Raw genomic sequence first — 21,522 nt, 5'->3', positions numbered from 1 at the left:
AAGAGTTTTTTCCGACATTTGGCCCCATGTAGACAAGCCAATGCTGGAAAAGCCTCTTTCGGAAGAAAGGCGGAAAAAGATACGCAAATTGCGGTTTGTAATTTGCGTATTTTTTTTCTGACTTTTCTTTGTAGTGCAGACATAGCCCAAGTGTCCACAGAGGGTGATATTCCACATGATGTATTGTGGGATGCCTATTCTGCACTAGCCATTACAGTCAATTTCCCCATGTAGACAAGCCCTTAGAAAGCATTTGGGAATACCAGCCTAAGTCAGTCACAGAACAGTACTTTGCATTCTTGGAAAAAAAACACACCCCACAAAGGATTTGGTCTACACTTGGATTCAGAAGGGGTATTTTAAACACATTAACTACCAAGATCGTAAAATCTAGTATAGACACAACATTTCTTCTTACTCTCAGCTGTGGCCTGAAACAAATGTTTATGACAATCTATACTTGACTTTACAATCATGCAATTAACACATGTTAAAGCACAACCAAAACATTCAAGGGCAAATGTGACCTAAAATAAAGGGGGAAAGCCTGTTGTTCCTGGTTCTCTATTGATTCAGTCTATGGGAAAAGAAAACATGACAAGACCTCTGGGATTCACAGAATGACAGATGTTCGCAGAAGGCTAAAAATTATTTATTTTAAATGAGGTTTTAAATGGTATAGAACACAGAAATCCATAAAATCGTTGGTATCTGTTGATTTTCATGGCCCCTTGTGATCTCCTTCCCTCTTTCTTTTCAGCATCTAATGAGATGCCAGTGCATTGACAAGAGGAAAAGGCTTCTTTAGCTCCAAAGAGACCCACCTATCTCCAAAAAGGGGAAGATTTCCCCATTTGCACTTTAGAGCATGTCTAGCCACATCCCTTGTGAACAAGTCTGCTGCCCTGACGCTTTACCTTTGTGAGGAAAATCTGTTGTCTTACATCATGTTTCCCTTCCTGACCCAGTTGTGGTTTGTTTTCAATTTCCAATTTCACTGCAGGGGTATGGGCCTGCATATCAAGCAGCGAGCAGCCATTACAGCACACTGTGTGGTTCCATCTGCTGAAAGCTCTCTGCTCAGTTCTAAGGCAGCTCAGTAGGAGCATGCCCGCTCTCTTCCTCCACCCCCCCATCCTTCTCCGCTCGGGCTCTCTCACCTTTAATCCAAACAGTGGCTGTCCGAGAAGAAGACAATCCCTTTACGTTGTGGGCTTCGCAGGAGAAAACCGTGCTTTGATTAATACCTGGAGATCAGCCAAGGCAAGACAAAGAAAACAACACAAACTGCTGTCGAGTCCAGCTTCAACTACAAGCAGAATCGTGGTTACATTTGACACCCGATTCACACTGACTGTGCAAACTGGGTAACAACCAAAAGCAGATAGATTTTAGTGTCATTAATGTGTCGATTGCTCATTAAAAAAGTGAGAGGCAGGTGGCCCGGAAGACAAGTCTAGATCAGCGTTTTGCTGCACAACAGTGGGGAGTGAAGGACCTTTGGGAAGGACCTCACTATTATTAACTTCAGCTTCCTTCCCCACCCTGTCCCTCCTTCCATTTGTGGCACTCACTGATTGGGAGCTCCTGGGCAAGGACCATGGGGCAAGGGCCATGCCTAGAACAATGGAGCCCTGATCCTTGGACACTTTGCAATCCAAATAATAATCAGCTTCAAGCTGGGGTAGAAATCCAGTTTGGAGCATGGAGTAAACAGGGCTTTGTACTGTCAACTTAGGGCCTGACTGTCCCTTGCTTTACACTGTAGTTCGCCATTTACCCCTGTGGATAATGAGGGCAAAGTACAAGAAAGATTCCACTAAATCAGACTGGAGGCATTTGGCACCCCTTTGCAATGAGGTAAATGACTACACCAGCCAAAGGGCAAGGGAAGATCAGGACCTTTGCCTCCAATGACCATTTGGCCACATCTCAAAGCCAAAACACAATGCGGTACTGTGGATAAGTTTCTCAGGGAAAGTTCGGGATTGCTGCTTACAGGCGAGTCCAGACTGAGAGGCATTGGCAAAACCTGGAGAAGGGCATCCAGCACCTGTCCTGGCTACACTTGGACCCAGTCTTCTTTACGGGTTCTGCTCAAGCGAGTTCAAAGGCTACAGCAGCAGCTGTGCGTGCAAGTTAGGGTGGAGCTGCCATCTCAAAGCTGTGTGGAGTAGCTGGCACGACGCCTGCCCTCGCTGTGCCTGACTCATCTTCACGGGGACTGAAAGTGACAGGGACAGAAAAGGCTGAGGGGTGGTAAAGAAGGTGGAGGAGGAAAGGAGAGACTGAAACGAATGACAGAGAGAATGACACATTTTAACACCTTCCACTAGTCCCAGCAAGCCATAGCGAAAGACATTCCAGCTGCCAACAAAGCTGAGGCACAATTATTCTTGTTATTATTTGGATTGCAGCATACGTGCCCAAAACACGGCAGGCAATTTCCCAAGAAAGAGGGAAACCCGGGAAGAAGATTGTGAACCAAGCTCCCATCACAGGCTGTGCTTTCCCAGCCCAAAAGTCCTTTCCCCATTCAGTCAGGGGCTGAGTGTCGACTTCGAACTCAAGACGTTCCCTTTTTAGTAACTGCTTTATTATTCTCCTTCACGATCGGATACTTTTTTCTGCCAACACGAGCAGGTTGTCCTGCCTCCGCAGACCTGCTGTTTCGACACACCTGTGAACTCGGACCACCTGGTGTCAGCTTACACAGCTTCATGCAGGGAAACCTGTTCTCAGTTTCAAAGACAAGATCCAACAGGCAATGTCCTGAGGATGCTGGCGAGTTAAATTTTCTAAGTAACCGGTAATGGGGTTTCAAGTCAAGAGGATCATTTTTAAAACGTGATTAAAAAAGAAAGATACTGAATTATTCACAGACAGCTCGATACTTTAGAGCCAAGCGCTGCTCTGTTTGATAAGGGGAGCTGTGTCCCAAGGGGGAGACTGGACCTCAGCTTGCTACCTTCATTAAGACTCTCCATAAGGACAGAAGGCCCAGGATCTCTAGTTTTAACAACCTCATTCCAGCTTAACTCTCAGGACAATGCTGCCTTAAACCAGGAAAAGCTGGCCGCTTGGCGTGTGTGTGTCTGGAGGGGCAGAGGGAGCAAACAAGGCCACCTGTAATGGATGAAAGTACTAATAATGTGGCTGAAGACTGCTCCACCCTAGGTCTTTAGGACTAGACAACTCTCCGCTATGGCCCCAAGTCCCTTTCCCAAAGAGATTAAAGCTCTGTGACCCGTCATGAGATTGGGATAGTGGGTGTACACAGAGCATCTCCTTAGTCTCTCTCCCTTCCTGATAGTCTGTCGCCACCTGCTTCCATTTTGACTGGCAGATTATATCATCCAGGAGAATGTACGTTTCCTTCTTAAGAGCAGCACAAAGCAGCAGTGTTACTCTCTGATGGTTGGTTGGGGCTCAGCGTGAAGAGTAGATAGCTGCCATCCATTTCCTAGCAGACAGAGGTCCTTTTCTCCATTGCCCACCCCTTCGTGGGTCATCTCTTTCACCTTAGAGTGTCTCCCTCCAGTGCAGATCCCATGCACGCCAATAGGGAGGCTTGCACAGTCCCCACTGGACCTGTTCTGAGGCAGAAGACTGGTCCAAGGCTGTCAGCCTGCCCCCTTCAGCAGCAATCACTTCACGCCGCATGTTTACAATTCAATTGAGTGACAAAGGTTAATTGGGCAGGTGTCCAGCATGACTGGGACAGAGGGGAATGTGCAGCATGGTTGCAGGAAAGAGGGGAGTGGGCCAGTGTCCAGCACAGCTACATGGCAGTGGGGAAAGAGCAGCATCTGGCATAGCTGGAGGGGGACAGGATGTGTCCAGCAGGTCTGTAGAGGGGTGAGCACTGGCTGCAGACATCTGGTCCCATAAGCCAAATGTGACAAACAGAAGAATCTAATTCAACCCAAGGATACACCCCATGTCACTTTCCAGCAGCTTGCAGCCAGCCACTCCACTCTGCCTTGTCCTTCTATGGAAGATATCCTGGGAAGCGCCTACCCCTTTGGGTGACCCGTGTTGGACACTTGATACAGGTTTGTCTTAGCCTCCAGCTTTTTAGCATCAGAGCATGGCCAAGGCCCAGTCTCACATTACACAGGTATCCAATGTCACTGCACACCTTGACACAGGGCAGCAAGAGAGTTCTCTTCTCCTTCCCCCCCCCCCGCCCTCCTTGCACTGCAGGCAGCATTAATCTTGGAGGCAGCCTTACCTGACACATTTAGGATGGAGGGGGAGATGTCAGGAAGCCCCACTCGGAAGTCTCCCATCCACCAGACAATTGTCACTGGCTCTGGTGGGCCAACGGCAGCACAGGCCATGTGGAATGGGGCATTAGGGGACACAGACAAATCTTCCGGCTCCACAGTAAAGTAGGGCACACCTAGAAGAGCAAACATGGAAGGTGTAGCAGCAGGAGAGAGTTTCCCTCTGCTTCCACCAGGAGAGTCCTACGGTCTTCCATTAACACGAATGCCTACTGCTTATAGAGCAGCCATCCCTCAGAGATCTCAGAGCACTGCACAAACAGCTAGGGTTATATTTTCCAAAGCACGTCAGGGCATTAAGGCTGCCAGCTCTCACTGAAAGTGAGCAAGATCTGAGCACCTGTTCCCTGAGGTGTTTTGGACCTCTGCCCTCCTCCCTCGCCCTTCGTGACTGAACCCACTCCTATATTCATACCCTACACACTAATGTGATAGTCTTTGCCCAAAATGTGCCCTGTGAGATGTTCTTTGAAAATTAATACTCTGGTCAATAATTATCATGGTGAAATGTGTGTAGCAACATCTTGTGCAAAGTTAAGAAATCCCCCCTGTACAATGCTAAAGACATGTTCAAACTCCTGCAGCTTTGATTCAGTAGAACTGGTCAAGCAGGCCTGTCTTAAACAAAGGGATGAGTGTCTACATCCATTTGCATATAAACTGTAAACAAAGTCTTCAGACAGTATGAGAAGGGGGGGGGGAGAGAAAACAAAGCTGCATTTTAGCATATACAGGTGAAAAAGAAACAACATGGAGGTTTCCTTGCTCTCAGCTGGAAAGAACTTTAAGTAGGGGCTGTGCTCAGGAAAATGTTCTTCAAAGGGTGACTGAAGTATGAAAATAAGGGGCAAAAACACCCCAAGTCCTCTCTCCCTGCCATCTGTCTCTGTTCCCCTAAGATGACAAGAGAAACAGCCATTGGAGTTTGGGAAGAAATCCTGGCCTGAGACTTAGTCAGTAATGTACTGAAAAGATTGGGGGAAGAGGTTCACTTTGTCTCTAAGGTGCCACACGACTACTCGTTTTTCATGTTTAGTTTGTTACATTTAAAAAGCTATTTATGTTTATTTTCTTGCAGCCATGGCTCACTTTAATGCCTCATTACTTGTACTCACTTAAAACCTCCTTCTTCATAGTTAACTAAACTTGTTTTATTTTTCAATTAAAACTAATCCAGTGTTGTGGATTGTGTGGGAAACTCCTTTTAAGGTAGCAGACTGTTGCATGTTGCTCCCCTAACAGAGGCAATGGGCCTATATAATCTAGACTGGCCAGGAGAGGGCTGAGCAGTAAAGACCACGTTTCTGGGGGAAGATCTGGGACTAAGAGTGTGTGCTCCCTGCAAATAGTAACTAAGTTTGCTGGAAATCAGAATGCGGCTGGTGTTTGCTGACAGGCTGCTGGGGTCAGAGCTCCTGGACCAGGGTTGTTGTCTGTGAGGAACCCAGGTTAGAAGCTATAGCAGAAAGGCACCGACACACCCGAGATTGCAGGACAAGGTTGACAAAGGTCTGGATTGCACCCTGGAATGTTGTAACCACCCAAAATTATTAAGCTCCCATGCTCCACTTACGAGGTAGTTTTTATAAAATTACAATGTTAGTCCCATTTTACAGAAGGAGAAACTGAAGCCCAGAGCTCCTATGTCCAACATTTCTGGATACAACCATTATAATTTTGTATTCACGTAAAAGGTGCCTGGCCTAGATTCCTTTGCCATACATTAAACATTAGGGTTGCCAGATGTCCAGTTTTTGCCCAGACAGTCCGGTAACTGTATCTTCTGTCCGGTAAAAACAAACAAACAAAAAAACCTAAAAAAATATTTTCTCGGACAGCTGGCTGGCGGGGACATTTTTCCCCTGCTGCGTCTTTTTTGTTGTTGTTTTTTGCTCAGCAAGTTTGGTTCCCCTTTTTGCTCAACCAATTTTTTCCTTGCTGTGTTTGGGATTTTTTGCGAAGGTATCTGGCAACGCTATTACAAATTCAGTCCCATAAGAATGGTGAAATAGCAGTTGCACTCAACCACAAACCAGAAAAGAATTAGCCAGAGAAGAAATTGTCACAGTTCAGGGCAACTGTACCTGTATTCCACCTTGGTGGTCCACCAAAGGCACTCATGTATAGGTTTCTGGCTCCACAGCTGTCACATCTCTCAGGTGGAGACCCATATCTCTCTCCCTCCTGACCAGGGTTTTTCCAAGCTGCACAGTTCCCTGCCTGCACTGTGAGTTCCCCAGGAAGTATGACTGCCTAAGCAGGCCTGCTTTGACTTCTCAGAGGCTAGAAACAGTTGTACAGTAAAACCTGCACTATCCGGCACTTAACTATCCAGAAAACTTTAGAAACCGCCAAATTTCTGAGGGGCTTGGCGTGGCCGTGTGGTGCAACGCTTGATCCAGCCGGCCAGGGCGCGGGTGTGTGGAGCTTAGATCTGGGCGGCGTGAGGCTGGGCGCAGCCTCGCAGCACACCGCTATGATCTGGCCGACCAGAAGTTGGGGCCGAGCAGCTGGCAGCCCCTTTGGCGCAGGGGTCGCAGCTCCAAAAAGGTTGCGCACCACTGTGCTTGACCTTTCTGGAAGCTTCCAGAGCATTTCCCCAGATGGAGCATGAGATCCAATAGTTTTGTAGCGTCTCACCAGATAGGTCTTAGATTGATGGGACCCTCAGATAACCAGAATTTTTAGATAGCCGGAACGCCCTAATCCCCGAGCGTGCCGGATAACACAGGTTTTACTGTAATGATCTGCAGTTAAATTACTGCACAGCCCTTTCTAAACAAGCAAACGTATACTTAAGGTGAAAGCATTCCAGAGAAACATTAAAGCAATCAAAGCTCCACACCAGCCAATAAGCTTCCCAGAAATAGGAATGTTAAATTTAGTTTAATAAACTAGTCAATGAACTTTCCTTTTTAAGGCTGGGGCGCAGCGGGGGAGACCCGGTGTATGCCAGGAATCAGTTATCCTAGCTCGTGCTAGATTCCCCCTGCTGCACTTCTTATTTTTAAATGTATTAAGAGCTGGTAGTCTCATAACACAATTAAAAAGTAGAGGCGCAGAGTCTGGGACTGGGCACAAGCCGGGAATCAGCTGATTCCTGGCTTGTGCCTGGTCCCAGTTACCCCCCTGCCTCCCCTGCCCCCTGTGGAGATGGTGCTGGGGGAACTGGCTTTTAAGTCATCTCCCCCCAGCACTGGCTCCTGCTCTCCCCCCTTGCTTACTATGATAGGGTACGTCTACACTACAGCGCTAGTTCGAACTAACTTAGTTCGAATTAGTTAATTCGAACTAAGCTAATTCGAACTAACGCGTCTAGAACTAAAAACTAGTTCGAATTAGCGTTTTGCTAATTCGAACTAGCAAGTCCACATTGAGTGGACTCTGAACAGGGCTTAAGGATGGCCGGAAGCAGTGCCGGCAGGGCATAAGAGGAGGACTTAGAGCATGGAGATGCTGTCTCAGGCTAGCCGAGGGCTGCGCTTAAAGAGTCCCGACCCCCCACCCCGGACAGACAGTTCTAAGGGGTGCCCTGCTTGCAAAGCAGTCCTGGCTTGGATTGCCCGGACTACCCACACTGGGCACATCACAGCACTCGGCCATCAGCCCGGCTGCACTTGCCGCAGGCTGCCATCTGAGGAGAGGGGGCAATCAGGGGGCTGCAGGAGAGCTTCCACCCCCAGAAGCCCGCAGAGCCAGCCCAGTCCTCCCCATCGGGGGCTCGTACCCCATTCCTCCCTCACCTCCTTCCACTTACACTTCCCTAGCCCCCCTTCTTATTGATGTACAAAATAAAGATAACGTTTCTTCCAACATTGACTATGTCTTTATTGAACAAAACTGGGGGAGACTGGGAAAAGGAGGTGGGAGAGGGGAAGAGAAAGGCTGGGAGAGGAGAGGGCAACTAACATGATCAGGGGCTGGGAACAGGTCCCAGATGAAGAAAGGCTACAGAGACTGGGACTTTTCAGCTTAGAAAAGAGGAGACGGAGGGGGGACAGGATAGAGGTCTCTAAAAGCAGGGGTTGGGTGGAGAGGGTGCATTCAGAAAAGTTCTTCCTGAGTTCCCATAAAGAAGGACTAGAGGACACCAAAGGAAAGGAATGGGTAGCAGGCTTCAAACTAATAACAGAAAGTTGTTCTTGACAAAGCAAAGAGTTAACCTGCGGAACTCCTTGCTGCAGGAGGCTGTGAAGGCTACAACTAGAACAGAGTTGAAAGGGAAGTGAGATCAAGTCATGGAGGTTGGGTCCATGGAGTAGTCTTAGCCAGGGGGTAGAAGTGGTGTCCCTGCCCAAAGTTTGTGGAAGGCTGGAGAGGGATGGCACGAGACAAATGGCTTGGTCACTGTCTTCGGTCCATCCCCTCCAGGGTCCCTAGGGTTGGCCGCTGTCGGCAGACAGGCTACTGGGCTAGATGGACCTTTGGTCTGACCCAGGATGGCCATTGTAAGCTCAGGGCTCAGGGTCGGGGGTCTCAGTGGACCCCCTTGATTTTCATGCACACCTGCTCCTGGGTGGCCAGGCTGGCAGCTCTCCTGCCCTAGCCGGCCACTTTCCTGTGCCTAGTGCGAAGATCGTGGACGAGGTCCACGATGTCCGCACTAGCCCAGGAAGGTGCCCGCCTCTTGCGGTCCAGGGCAAGCTCCCGGGAGCCGCCAGCCTGGTCCCGGGAAGAGGGGGTGGGCTGGGGGACATCGGGTGGGTGGCTCTGTGCCGTGCCAGGTGCAGGGTCTGCTGGCTGGGTGCTGGCAGGCTTGCACCTGGCACGGGCACCGTAGCCAGCCCGTGCCCCTTTAAGGAGTCCGGGGCCGGGAGGGGGGCATAGAGTTTCCCTGGTGTTGGCCAGAGTGGCCACCAGGGAAACCTGGGGAGGGCTAGCCTCCCACTAGTTCAAATTAAGGGGCTACACACCCCTTAATTCGAACTAGCTAGTTCGAACTAGGCTTAATCCTCGTAAAATGAGGTTTACCTAGTTCGAACTAAGCGCTCCGCTAGTTCGATTCAAATTCGAACTAGCGGAGCGCCTATTAAAGTTAGTTCGAACTAACGTCCGTTAGTTCGAACTAACTTTGTAGTGTAGACATACCCATAGAGACAGCAGGGGGGGGAGGGGGGGGAAAACTAGTCGAGGGACTACTCACTTACATCCCTACCCAGAAACTACTCCAGCTCCAACAAAGGCTCTGGCAGGGAATCAGTCCTCCAAACCCCACACAGGGGCTGCATCTAGACTGACATGATTTTCTGGAAATGCTTTTAACAGAAAAGTTTTCCGTTAAAAGCATTTTCGGAACAGAGCGTCTTGCCTGAACAGGAGCAGCATAGTATTTCCGCAAGAAGCACTGATTTCTTACAGTAGGAAGTCAGTGCTTTTGCGGAAATTCAAGCGGCCAGTGTAGACAGCTGGCAAATTTTTCCGGAAAAGCGGCTGATTTTCCGGAAAAACTGGCCAGTCTAGACACAGCCAGCGAGTTTCTGTAGTTACAAGTTCATAATGGCTGTTAGCTCAAAACAAGCATCCATGAATCTATATGAACAGGGTGACCGTATGTCCCGTTTGGGCCCGAGCAGTCCCTTTTTAAGCCCTGTCCCAGCTGTCCCACCTTTTATGGCAAAAGTGGATATTTATCCCATTTGCTCTTGTCAACTTGATCAGCTGGCAAGAAGAAACAGGACAAATGCCAACTTTTGTTAAAATAGTGGGGTGCAGAGGAAAGTGACGGGGGGTGGGGGTGTGAGCAGCAATGCCAGCTCCATGCAGGAAGGGAGACAAGGCTCACACAGGGCTTGGGCGAGCAGTAATGCCAACCCTGTGTTGGGGAGGGAGTTCTCAGACTACCTCCACATGGGGCAGGGGCATAGGCGAGTGGCTGATGCATGCAGGGGTGACTAAGGGTGGGTAAAAGGCTTTGGCCACTCACAGGGAGGGAGGATGGGGACAGCTCACATTAGCCTCATGCATCGTCCTTCGGAAAACATGGTCACCCCATAAATGAGCCCCTCCTTTTTGCAGATTGAGCCTTGGGATCACATCAATCAATCTCTCCCCAGGGCATAGCTTTAAAAAGCTGGAGTTCTGAATAACCAGAGACAGTAGGGAACAGGGGAATTTGCATTCACCTCCCCCATGATATTTCCCAGGAAATCCACTTCACACACATTGTCCCAAAAGTTCATTCTTGGCTTCTACTTTTGTTCAGTCAAATCCTCTGGTCATCCAGTCCCAATGTTGTAATGATGTGTAACCTTTGCATTGAATACAATGGACTCAAAAGCATTTAAACTTAGTAACACCTCCCAAGGACGCTGCAAGAACTTGTCACATCTGTCCCAGAAATGAAACAAAAAGCGGCCCCCAGACCAGCCTGGCAACTGTCCTGAAGGCCAACAGAGTCAGACTACCTCATAGGAATGGGGACTGTCTGTTCCACAACAGAGGGCTTCTCACGCACACCCGCTCTGCTGTCAGCTCTCTCTCATGCAGTCTGATCCACAGCCCATTAAAGTCACTGGAAATATTCCTGTTGATTGTAAAGGGCTTTGGAGCAGGTCTATACCAGCATCTCAGTTGGCAGCAGCTGCGTCTTTGGATTTTATACTGCTGTTCATCACTACATTATGTAGGTGCAAAGAGAAAGGTGGTCACTCACACACACTGGTCCCAAGCTGTTCAGCTTTATAGATTCAAAACAGCAGCTAAAACTTTACCTGGGTATCAATAATGACCCAGTGCAGCTGGAGCACTGGTGACACGTGCTTCTTGTGAGAAACACTGCTTCAAGAGGGCTGCCACAGAAAAGCAACCCCATGTATTTTCATCTAAGTGCTTAAATATACCCCCAACTTTAAACCCACTCAAGTTTGAAAATTCTGGTATAAAGTCTTTTGACTCTAAGGGTATGTCTACCCTACAAGTGCTATTGCAGTGCAGGTATGTGTCTGTACCGTAGACACTTACTACAGCAAAGGAAGGGGCCACTGCGTCATTTCAAAGTTACAAAGTGCTAGAGGAACTTTAGTTTTTCTTTTTAAAGAAGTCACACTTTCCACAGAGTGTTTATTGTGTTACATTCCCAGATATCGCATGTTGTCATGTTTTACATACAATTTTCAGTGGGCTGAAATCCTATCTATAGGGATCACACACTCACTTCTCTACTACAGGCACCCCTGGAGTGGAATAGAGTAGCCACTGTGAACCAGCAACACTACACTATTGGGGATATTTTTAACTATATTTTTTTCCTCCAGTTGAAGCCACCAAGGAAACGTTACATTGACAAAACACTGAAATTGAATCTGGAAGGGACCGCAGGACAAAAACCCAATTCTTGTGACAAACACTATGAAAGCTTTAATGACTATGAATGACTAGGACCCTGGTTTTACATCTCCATCCCAAACACAATACCCCCAGTACTTCAGTGCCCCCGAGACTATGCTGGGGCACTGATTCAGCTTTGCCCCAGAGAGATGAGGACCATCTAATAAACCGACAATACAACTTCCCAGTGCTAAATGGCTGTTCCTGCAGATCTCCTGTCCATATATGGAACAGTCTTAATACTTGACACCTAATGCGATGGGGATAGCCTAAAGAGGTATGGTATAAGGTAAGGATGTTAAGGAAAGGGTATTGTGCTAATCATGTAGTTGATACAAATTGTATCAACTCCACGATTAGTTAATAAGAAAGAGCCTTACTACATTTAAAAGGCAGAGGTGCAGCGTCCCAGACCCACACAAGCTGGAACTGCTCAGTCTCAGCTTGTCCTGGGTCCAGCAGCCCCTGTTTGCGGCGGTCAGGGCTGGCTGCAAACAGGGGCTGCAGCCTCTGCCCTCAGTGAACCTCGGCACACCGCAGGCAGTGGCTGCTTTGTAGCAGACTCCCCTGCCCCTGCTTCCTTGGAGGGAAGGGAGGGCAGATGGCACCGCGGAGACAGTGCTGGGGGGAACCAGCTTTTAAGCTGGCTCCCCCCTTCACTGGCTCCTGTTTCTCCCCCTTGCTGCCTCTCATACAGAGGCAGTAAGGGGCGGGGGGAAGAGCAAGAAGTTGAGTACTCCTCTTGACTGTCGATTACTTGCTTACATCCCTAGTATAAGGAGCCACCTCTCTTCTCTGGCTTGGGTAACTGTTAGACAAATGTGTAGAAGCTTTACATTTATCAGGCCAGGCTGCAGTGCAACACGCATTAAAGATTATACACTTAACTTGAGTCGACTTTGTTGCAGTGCAAAAAAGCTTTGGTTTGAATAATTCTGGTTATAGAAATTCTAAAGCAAAGGGCTTCTCTTGGACCAAAAAGAATGGTGCTAAACCAGAGGTCTGTGGATAGGCAATGGTCCATGGACGAGCTCCTGGTGATCTGCAGAAGGAGCCATTTGAAGACCCACGCAGAGGGAGTACAAGGTGGAATGGGAGGTGAGAATGGGAGATCGTATGCATTAGAAGATCTTTCACTTAATTCCTGGTCTACAGAATTCCTGGTCTACAGAATTAAAAAATGAGAACCCTTTCTTCCACCACTATTACTTCCTACTCCTGCCCCTTAATTAGTTCACTCTGGTACTTTACCATTCCTGCTACCATTCCTATCTATGAAGAGATTAGAAGGCTTGGTGCAGTCTCCTCTGAGCACTTTTACTATTGTGATCCCAACATGAGAGCACCCTAAAGAGAACGCAGCACTACTCCTCCTTACCTTCCACTATGAGCCACACTTGTTGTGATTCTTCCTTCTTCCCCTTGTTCTCAACCTGGCACCAGTACTTCCCAGAATCTGTCCGCTCAACGGATTTCAAACTGAAAAGAGTGAAAAAACACATTGATATATTACACGTATAAAGCAGCTTTCATCCCACAGAATCCTAAAGCACTAGGCAAACTAGATACACACACAGCACCACCGATATGTAGCCACCTCTGGGGAAGAAGGCAGTAGCCAACCAGCACAAAGCATGCATCACAACAGTGGATAGACAACAGAGATCCTTTGGGTCAAGCCCTACTTGTGTGAATGGTGCAGGGGGATTTTTAATACCTACGCAGAGCAGATAGGCCCTCATCTGAATTATCTACCAACAGGAAACAGCATGGTACTTAATTCACCTATATTGAAAATATAACCCACTAGATTCTGAACTAGTGAGTCCAGAGAGTCCAGCTATTCTAAGAATGGAAGCTTGGCTGACTAAATCATCCCTAGCCGGCAGCTCCAATTCATGCACCTGCTGAGAACGGAAATGCTGTACTTTTGTTAGGGACATGATAGATTGCACAAACCCTCCCCTGCGGGTCAGAACTAGCACTCTTACACCTTCCCCGACTCAGCATCATTCTTATCCCAGGAACACTTCTAGCGAACTGATCTCTTCATACTACAAAATATCTAGAGCCAGATCCTCGATCCGTCATTTCAGTGAAGCCACACTGAGTTACACCAGCTGAGGATCTGATCTGCAGGGCCTAAGTTTGGTCTCACTCAAACAGGTGCAGGTCCCACTGACTTCCAAGACAGCTTTCCCAGACAAGCGGGGGCAGATCCAGGGCCTAAGTGATAGTAAAGTTTTAGACCTCAAATCCAAGGGGGAAATTCTGCCCTCAGTTAAACGGCAGAGTTTGCTCCAAGAGTTGAGGTTTCAAGGTCTTGGGTACCAAAGACCTCAGAGAAAGTGAAAGTGCCCTTTGATTATACAAATGCAAAACGCACCATTCTGATGTTGCGGCCATGCATCTGCTGCCATGCAGTGACCCTGAGCAGATCTGACACTCCTTTTTAAATGCCAAAAGTTGGTCTTGGTGACGGGGTGAATGTGCAGGGTGGAAGAAAGGAAGGGGAGAGTGCTTGCTGAAATGCACAAAATGCTCCCACTACAGCCTGATTTTCAGAGCTGTACCTTCAGATGAAACCAGCTGTCCTGCCCATCCAGCCGCATGTTCTGAAACACAGTGACTGTAGGAGAAAGGCATAAAACAGTGGGCGGTTGAAATGATCTCTTTAGGAGTAAGAAGGAAACAGGAAAAGAAAACAGCCATATTTGGATCCAGTATCCAGAGTCAACACTGGTGCTATGGAGCTATTATCAGTGGAGGAATGTGAAGGGTGAGAAAGGGCTATAGAAATCAGAACCAGGAGAACAAGAAAGTGGGGAGACACAAAAAAGACCTTAATCTGGGTGCAGGGAGGGAATATATGATGAAGATGGTATATAATGCAGTATTGCAGGGTGACTATATGATACAGTATTGCAGGGTGGATTACTGCACCCAGATTTTTCCTATCAGAGGAAAGTTTATTGCAGTCCAAGTTCATCTATAATCAAGTCTCATGCTTCAAGGTTTCAGACAGTCCACTGCAAGGGTCAGAAAGGAGTTCTGCCTCCTCCCACCCCCAACTGGCTAGATCTAGTCCGTTTTGGAGGGATAGCATCAGAGATTGGACATAGCTGGAGATGGGCCACTGGACAGGCTAGTTGACTGCTGTAAAGTGGTGCAAAGAATCCTATGTCTAGAGATCTGGCTGGTAGGACTTGCTCAGGGTCATACTGACTGCCAGGTTTGGGGTTGGGAAGGAAATTTCCCCTGAATCAGATAAACAGGGACTCTGGGTTTTTTGTTTTGCTTTCCTCTGCTACATGATGCATGGTTCACTTGCTGGGATTATCTGGACATATCCCTCTTTATCACTTCCCCGCCATTGCAAGGGCATTGGTGGCACCTTGGTCTCTCCTGTTCTCTTCCTGTGGGACACAGCAGCTTAGTCTCCTCAGAGCTGAAATGCTTTAGCCTACTGGTCTCACGCACCATTGGGACAACTGTGTGAAAAGCAATGGCCTATGTTATACACGTCAGACTAGATGATCTACTGGTCCCTATCGTTTGAATCTATGCAATTCCAATGACTCTTAGGGTGCATTTAAACTGCACCCAGAGCTTGAAATAAGCAATGCAATTTGAGCTATGCAAATTGTGTAGCTTATTTCAAGTCAATTGTGAAATAGCTTATTTTGAAATTTGGCGCTGTCTACACAGCACTTCTTTCAAAATAAATTGCTATTCCAAAATGTCCCTTAGTCCTCGTGGAATGAGGTTTACAGGAATGTCGGAATAGTGAACCAATATGTTTTGAAACAACAGGCACACTTTAAAAAAGCGCGGAATAGCTATTTTGGGATACCTTTGGTATCCCAAAACAGCGTTGTGGTGTAAACATAGCCTTAGTGATAGGAATTAAACTCCAAAATATGCTAATCCAAAGGAGGGGAGGAAGCCTGTGCTTGCGAATGGATGATCCTAGACTGCTCCTGGCAGCTCCAAGTACACTCCCTCTCAGACCATGCTGTTTTGCACTAAACTCCCTTATGCATGGAGAAATCCGATATGGAGCATGGGCCCTTGTGTAACCCAGTACTACTCCTGGGATACACAACAGGCCACCTACTGCTGAAGAAAAAGTATAAAGAAGAAAAGGCTGGCTCTGCAGGCAGCTTTTGAGGCCTCCAACAAGAGCAGGCCTGATATAAATGCTGGAATAAATGTGCTATGACTAAGGGATGGTGTGCATGACAAAGTCTCCTCTCCAAACAGGATTGAAATCTGGTCCCAGGAGTCTAATTTTAATTAGGACACCTAAACCTTTTAGTCAGAGAGAGGGAGAGGAAGAGAGAAAATTTATTTATCCAGGTCAGAATTTAAGCTTCCAGCTGCGCTGCAGAATTTATTAGAACAAACAAGATGAAAGCATCCTACCATACTGCTTTTTGTTTTTATTCATTTTCTAGTGCTCGTAAGGGAGCTGGACAGAGAGCCCCCTATTGATTATCCAGATATGGCATGAATACAACTGGCAAAAGCTTCTCCCGGCACTGATCTTTAGCTCTGGTCTACTGCAATCCCCAAGACTTTGAGGAGGTAATTCAGCCTCCAGGTCCATTCAGTCCTCTGCTGAACTAGCAGCAATACTACCAACTGTGGTGATGAAGAACTATTTACTGGCAACTGGGCTGAGACTACTAACCCATCTTTGTGACCACTGAAGAGACTTCAGATGGCAAGGACTTTCAGACACAGCTGACTGAGGTTGGACTTCAACTGGGGATTTAAAGTGAGAGACCCTGCTGCCTTTTAATAATCCTTTAAACCATCCTATATCCACAATATTGCTCAGGAGTGCATACAACACAGAATTAGGGATGTGAAAGGGTAACCAGTGAACAAGTAAGCATCACCCGTTATCTGGTGGGGGCTGGAACAGCTTCCCGCCTGCCGGGCCTGCCATAGATATGGGTTGCTCCAGTCATCTGGAGCAGTCGCTGTTCATAATGTGCGCAGGTGCACCACACAGGCTACTCTGGACCACTGGAGCAACCCCTGCCTGCAACATGCCCAAGCCTGCTGCCGACAAGGCCAGGCTGGAACAGCCCCTGCCTGTGGCCTGGGGGACACTCCAGTTCACTCACCTCTCTTTTAGTCAGTTAAACTGGTTAACATCACATTTAACCGGTTAACCAATTAAACAGGAATTTACATCTCTACACAGAATGCAAGGAAAAGTTTTACTTTTTTTTTTTTAAAGGGAGAGGAAAAAAATACAGCTAACTATCTCTCTATAATTTCACAGATTCTGCAGGACTGGATGGCTTAAAGAACTTCTGATAGGATAAGCAACACCTTCCACCTCTTGACCACTGGCCTATCTAGCATTTCCAAAGCATCACAGTGTCTAGGAGCCTTTTCAGATTCTACCAGATACAATCCAACCCTTGGAATAAATTCCATTCTCAGTTATGCCCAGGCAAGCTAGAAAGGTACAATCACATGGTGGTCAGTGGGATTCCACTGACGTAGGTGACAGCTTCCATGATGGTCTATCTCCTCCACAGCTGTTGTACCTGAGGAAACCGATCCAGTGTTCTTCATCTAGTGGAATGTACACCTGGTCTACACTCTGCACCACCGCTCCATCCTTGATCCACAACATCTCTGGTTCTTCTACTCCCTCGAGGCTGCAATTTAATTTTACCGGCTGACCCTGAGACACCTTTAATTTGATTGGCGATCCTGTCAATTTCATACCTAAAAAAAATAAAATAAATAAAAATAAAAAAATACTCCTCCTCCACAGCCCCAAAAGAAGTGGGGGTTGGTATGGAGCAAGTTTATCTAGGTTGGGGGTCTGAAAGGACATAATGTACAAGAACACACTGCACAGTTTTTTAACTGCCTCACCAGAGCCTTATTATGTTTGTGTCATGATTATAAAATGAGAATACTGGCATTCTGATTACTTGAAAATGGTGGAGGCTTAATCTATCCAGGGCTTCTTCAAAACCAGTGCCAGTTTGGATAGCAGCAGGATGAGCTTCCACACAGCAGTGCCCAGGCACAGCTAGATACGAAAAACATGAGCTTCTTCACAGCAGTGCTCTGGCAGTGTTGATGTGTGTGTTCCCTCAGAATGATATCATGCTGCCCCCCCAAACGGTTTTTCACTTTTCAGGGGTTATGCTATGTTCCTATACTACAAATAAGGCCTCACTTCTGTTCCACTGTGTACACATTTGTAAAGAACTGGGATTTTAGACTCAATCACAGCAGGTTGCTCAGTGTAAACTGTTCTATTGCATTACAAAAGCTCCAATGCAATTTATAAACCAAGTGAAAATAAAACTTACTCTAAAGCATTGCTATTGGGGAGGGGAAGGAACAGTTTCCAGAATCCGTTTCCATTTTTCTTCAGCCAGCCATTGTGTATTTCCAGAACAGAGACAAAGGGCCTAATCTGGATCTGTTACATCAGTATAAATTTGGAATAACTCATCTGAAATCAGTGGAATTACTGTGACTGACACTGGTGTAAAAGTGATCAGCATTTGGCTGAAAGCGCAGTTGTGTGTGGGCGGGAAGCACTCCCCTCAATGAGAAATGAATGTGTGGAATGTGTCACCTTGCAAAAAACACAGAAAGCAACTGGGTAAGTAAATTTTTGAAAGATGGGCAGTTATATGGAGAATGAGGGAAGACCTTGATAAAGCAGAAAGATGGACGACAAAGGTAAAGTATCCAGTCCTACTGGATACGTGTCCATTAGTACAGGGACTGGCAAACTAGAACAGAACAATGGTTCAGGTTAGCCCAGTATCCTGCCTCTAGCAGTGGACTATATTGGATCCTTCAGAGAAAGGTTAACCTGTCCACCACTCTATTGCCCTAGATCCACTGTGCAGAATTAAGATACTAGCTCTGCTCATATGTAGCTAGATCTATCATCAGATGACATTCCAGCCCACAGCACTATGATAGAAAAACACTAGCCTGTAGAAGCCAAGATTGCCCTTAATTAAGCATGCAGCCACAGTATTCTCAAACTTTTTTCATAGCATGAAGTGTATTTGAATACAGAAATGGCCTGCCCTACTTCCCTTTGCTCTTACACTGCATCCCCCGGTAACAATAGCAAAATCACAGTGCTCTCAGAAAAATATTGTGTGTATTTTCAGCTGTGTTTTAGCAACTGTAAAGAAGGGTGAGGAGCTGTTCATTTAGCAAATGTACTAAGAGCACCGAAACTCATTTAACTTTAGATGCAACAATGCTTTGGTTGGGCAAAGGAATTAATCACCTGAGTGAGGACGATCTAACCTCAGATTACTTAACTTGAAAGTGGCATAAATTACACATCCCAGTGCGTCCCAGAAAGCATCCTCCCTCTCACCACGCAGAATACTGAAACAGAGCATTAAAATTTCACAATACAAAGCCATCTGTTTTATATAAACCCAATGTAGCCAGGTATCCAAATGCACACACAAATTGGCAGATACTCTTTTATAATAGGTGCCTTAGCAAACAGCAAATTGCTTAACTTATTCCAGTCTGCTTTGCTGAAAGGTTTAATTACAATGTACACAATATGATATCTGGAAAGCCTTTACAGGTTTCATTTCCCACCCAACCTTATTATGCTAGAAATTAAAATACAGTGCTAATGTATACTCTATTTGACTATTTTCTACAGCACTTCTGTGTAATCAATGAATAGATCTTAACTGAAAGGAAAGGGAAAATAATAACCTTGGAGTTTTTAACAGATACACATAAGATGCAGTTTAGCTGCAGCACCTTTTTCTGAAGAGAAGGGAATGATGCATACAGGTTGGCTGTGAAGAATCAGCTATAGATTTTTTGTGCACTTGAGAGGTTAAGATTAATATTTATTTCTCATTATTCCTCCTCCTACTCTCCATTTTTATATCATAACATTTTAACTAGTGCAGGAAATAAAAAAACTAACTTTTTTCCCCCACAATGTGACAACTGTAGAAGATTCATAACTGATTAGGAAATGAAATCATATTAGCTTCATACTGCTCTCAGACAGAACAGACAACAAATGAGTGCTCCGGTTATCTCTCTCCATGCAGAGTGTATTTTACTATAACAACTCTGTAGTACCTTTTGATTACTAAAGACAGAAGTTTTTTGAAGTTGTTTTTGGAATGGCAGGAGAAACAGATAGCTGCAGACTTTTACCTAAGGCAGAGACCTTCCATTCCTTTGATACTTGAGGGCCCCAATCTAGCAATCAAAATCTACAAGGCAAACCCTTAAAACCAACAGTGCTCCACCCATGTGGATCTAAACGTAGGATTGAGGCCTACATTCCTAGCTAAATCAATGGGAAACGTGTATGTGGAAGGATTAGGCTATAAAATCAAGTCCTTGTATGTCTACTTGTAGCTGAAACTAGGAAAATGTAGGCTGGAAGGAAAATAAATAAAAGCCATGTAGGAATGGATTATCACCTGGCCTCCCTATATAGCAACTTGAGCTCTGCAAATACAGGAACAACACTGTGCAAACAGTCCCACTGATTCACTTAACTGGTATTCAGGACTCTATTTATTCGCAACCATCCAGGTCTTATTCAAGAGAATAATTCGCAGCAAGCATAAGGTTCATAAATTATAAGTATTGAATCAGTATTTCCTCCGAACATTTGCATGAGAAGTGCTCTCACCATTTTGGAAAGCTCTTCTTATTAGTCACACACAGTCAATCATTGATGGATAATTCACAAACAGAAAGGGGACGTCTGTATATTTTTTAGGCTTATGGACAAGATATTCGAATCTGGGTGCCTCAAATTAGGCTGATAAATCCATAGAAATGTATGGCCGGACAGGATCTCAAGAGGTTAAGATTAGGCATGCTTACACCCTCCTCAAATACAGGCACATAAATAAGCAACCTGAATTTCAAGAGTGATCAGCAGGTCCCAATGAAGTCAATGGCCACTGCAAAGGAAATTGTGTTTGGGAGATAAAAAACTGAGGCCAATATTTTCAAATGTAGGTGCCTATTTTTGGCTACTCCACCCACATTTGAAGCACAGATGGCCTGATCCATAAATGGTCTATTTGTCACCACTTTTGAAAACTAGGCCATTTATTTAGGTGCTGACATATGGATTGAGGATCTTCACTGTAGGCACTCATTTAAGTCTAAATCATCCCATCAGGGGGCAGAAACATTGCCATGCCAGCTGGGTGACCAATCATAGGGTGCAGAGAGCACATATCTATCCCAACCATTTGGAGAAGGCATAGGCACACAAAAAAATGCACAAAACCCTCCGTGCCGTTGAAAATAGCCACCAAGTTCCTCAAAGTCAGGACCTGTTTAGGGACAACTGGGAACAAAGCAAAACGAAGCCAGGGGATTGGTGTGATTAGTTTGCTGAAGACAATTCAATGCAGCAGCACTAAGAGTAACTCCTATCCCTAGACCCACAGCCCTCCAGAAAGCTACCAGTCACCTCCCTCTCCTCCCGGGGAAGAACGTGGCGTTCGCCAGGAGGCGGCTGACTTGTCCCACCAGCCGATAAAGAAGCGAGCGCGGATCCAACAGGCTGCCGGCTAGAAGCGCTGCATGAAGCGCTGCGTCCGGGTCTAGCAAGGGAGCCCTGCGCGCCGTCCGGACGCAGGAAGTGGAGTTAGTGCAGGGCCAGCGGGAGCTTTACACACCTTGGGGAGGGGCGGCCCCAGCGCTCCGCTCCAGCATGAAACGGGAGGACGAGGGCTGCGTGCTGGGCGTCAGGCTCCAAAACAAGGCGGCAGCAGCAAAGCCGCCGAGACCCCCTGGGCCAAACGTTTTCGCGTTACCCCTCGGAAGATCAGCCCCTTGCAGGGCCCGCCCGGCAATTCTCTCGCCTATGCCCCTGCAGCGAGCC

The 21,522-nt window shown here is 46.7% G+C and overlaps 1 protein-coding gene across 5 annotated transcripts in view; it reads right to left on the bottom strand.

The window, feature by feature from the left end:
- Positions 1-21,522, bottom strand: part of TYRO3 (TYRO3 protein tyrosine kinase) — a 58,659-nt gene that overhangs the window by 36,813 nt on the left and 324 nt on the right. For 2 of the 5 annotated variants that reach the window (XM_006128698.5, XM_006128699.5), the window contains exons 2-5: positions 17,183-17,366; positions 12,994-13,094; positions 4,235-4,405; positions 1,161-1,247 (exon numbers count right to left, since the gene is read on the bottom strand). In XM_006128698.5, coding sequence (XP_006128760.3) covers positions 1,161-1,247; positions 4,235-4,405; positions 12,994-13,094; positions 17,183-17,366 — 543 coding nt within the window. The remainder of the gene's footprint in view (positions 1-1,160; positions 1,248-4,234; positions 4,406-12,993; positions 13,095-17,182; positions 17,367-21,522) is intronic. The other 3 variants (XM_006128700.5, XM_089778487.1, XM_006128701.5) reach the window with 3 other exon arrangements.

The sequence above is a fragment of the Pelodiscus sinensis genome, chromosome 5 (assembly GCF_052426305.1).
Source record: "Pelodiscus sinensis isolate ZL-2025 chromosome 5, ASM5242630v1, whole genome shotgun sequence".
In the NCBI taxonomy this organism is placed as follows: domain Eukaryota; kingdom Metazoa; phylum Chordata; order Testudines; family Trionychidae; genus Pelodiscus; species Pelodiscus sinensis.
Note: the sequence above shows the minus strand (reverse complement) of the source record. Positions and strands in the feature narration are given on the sequence as shown.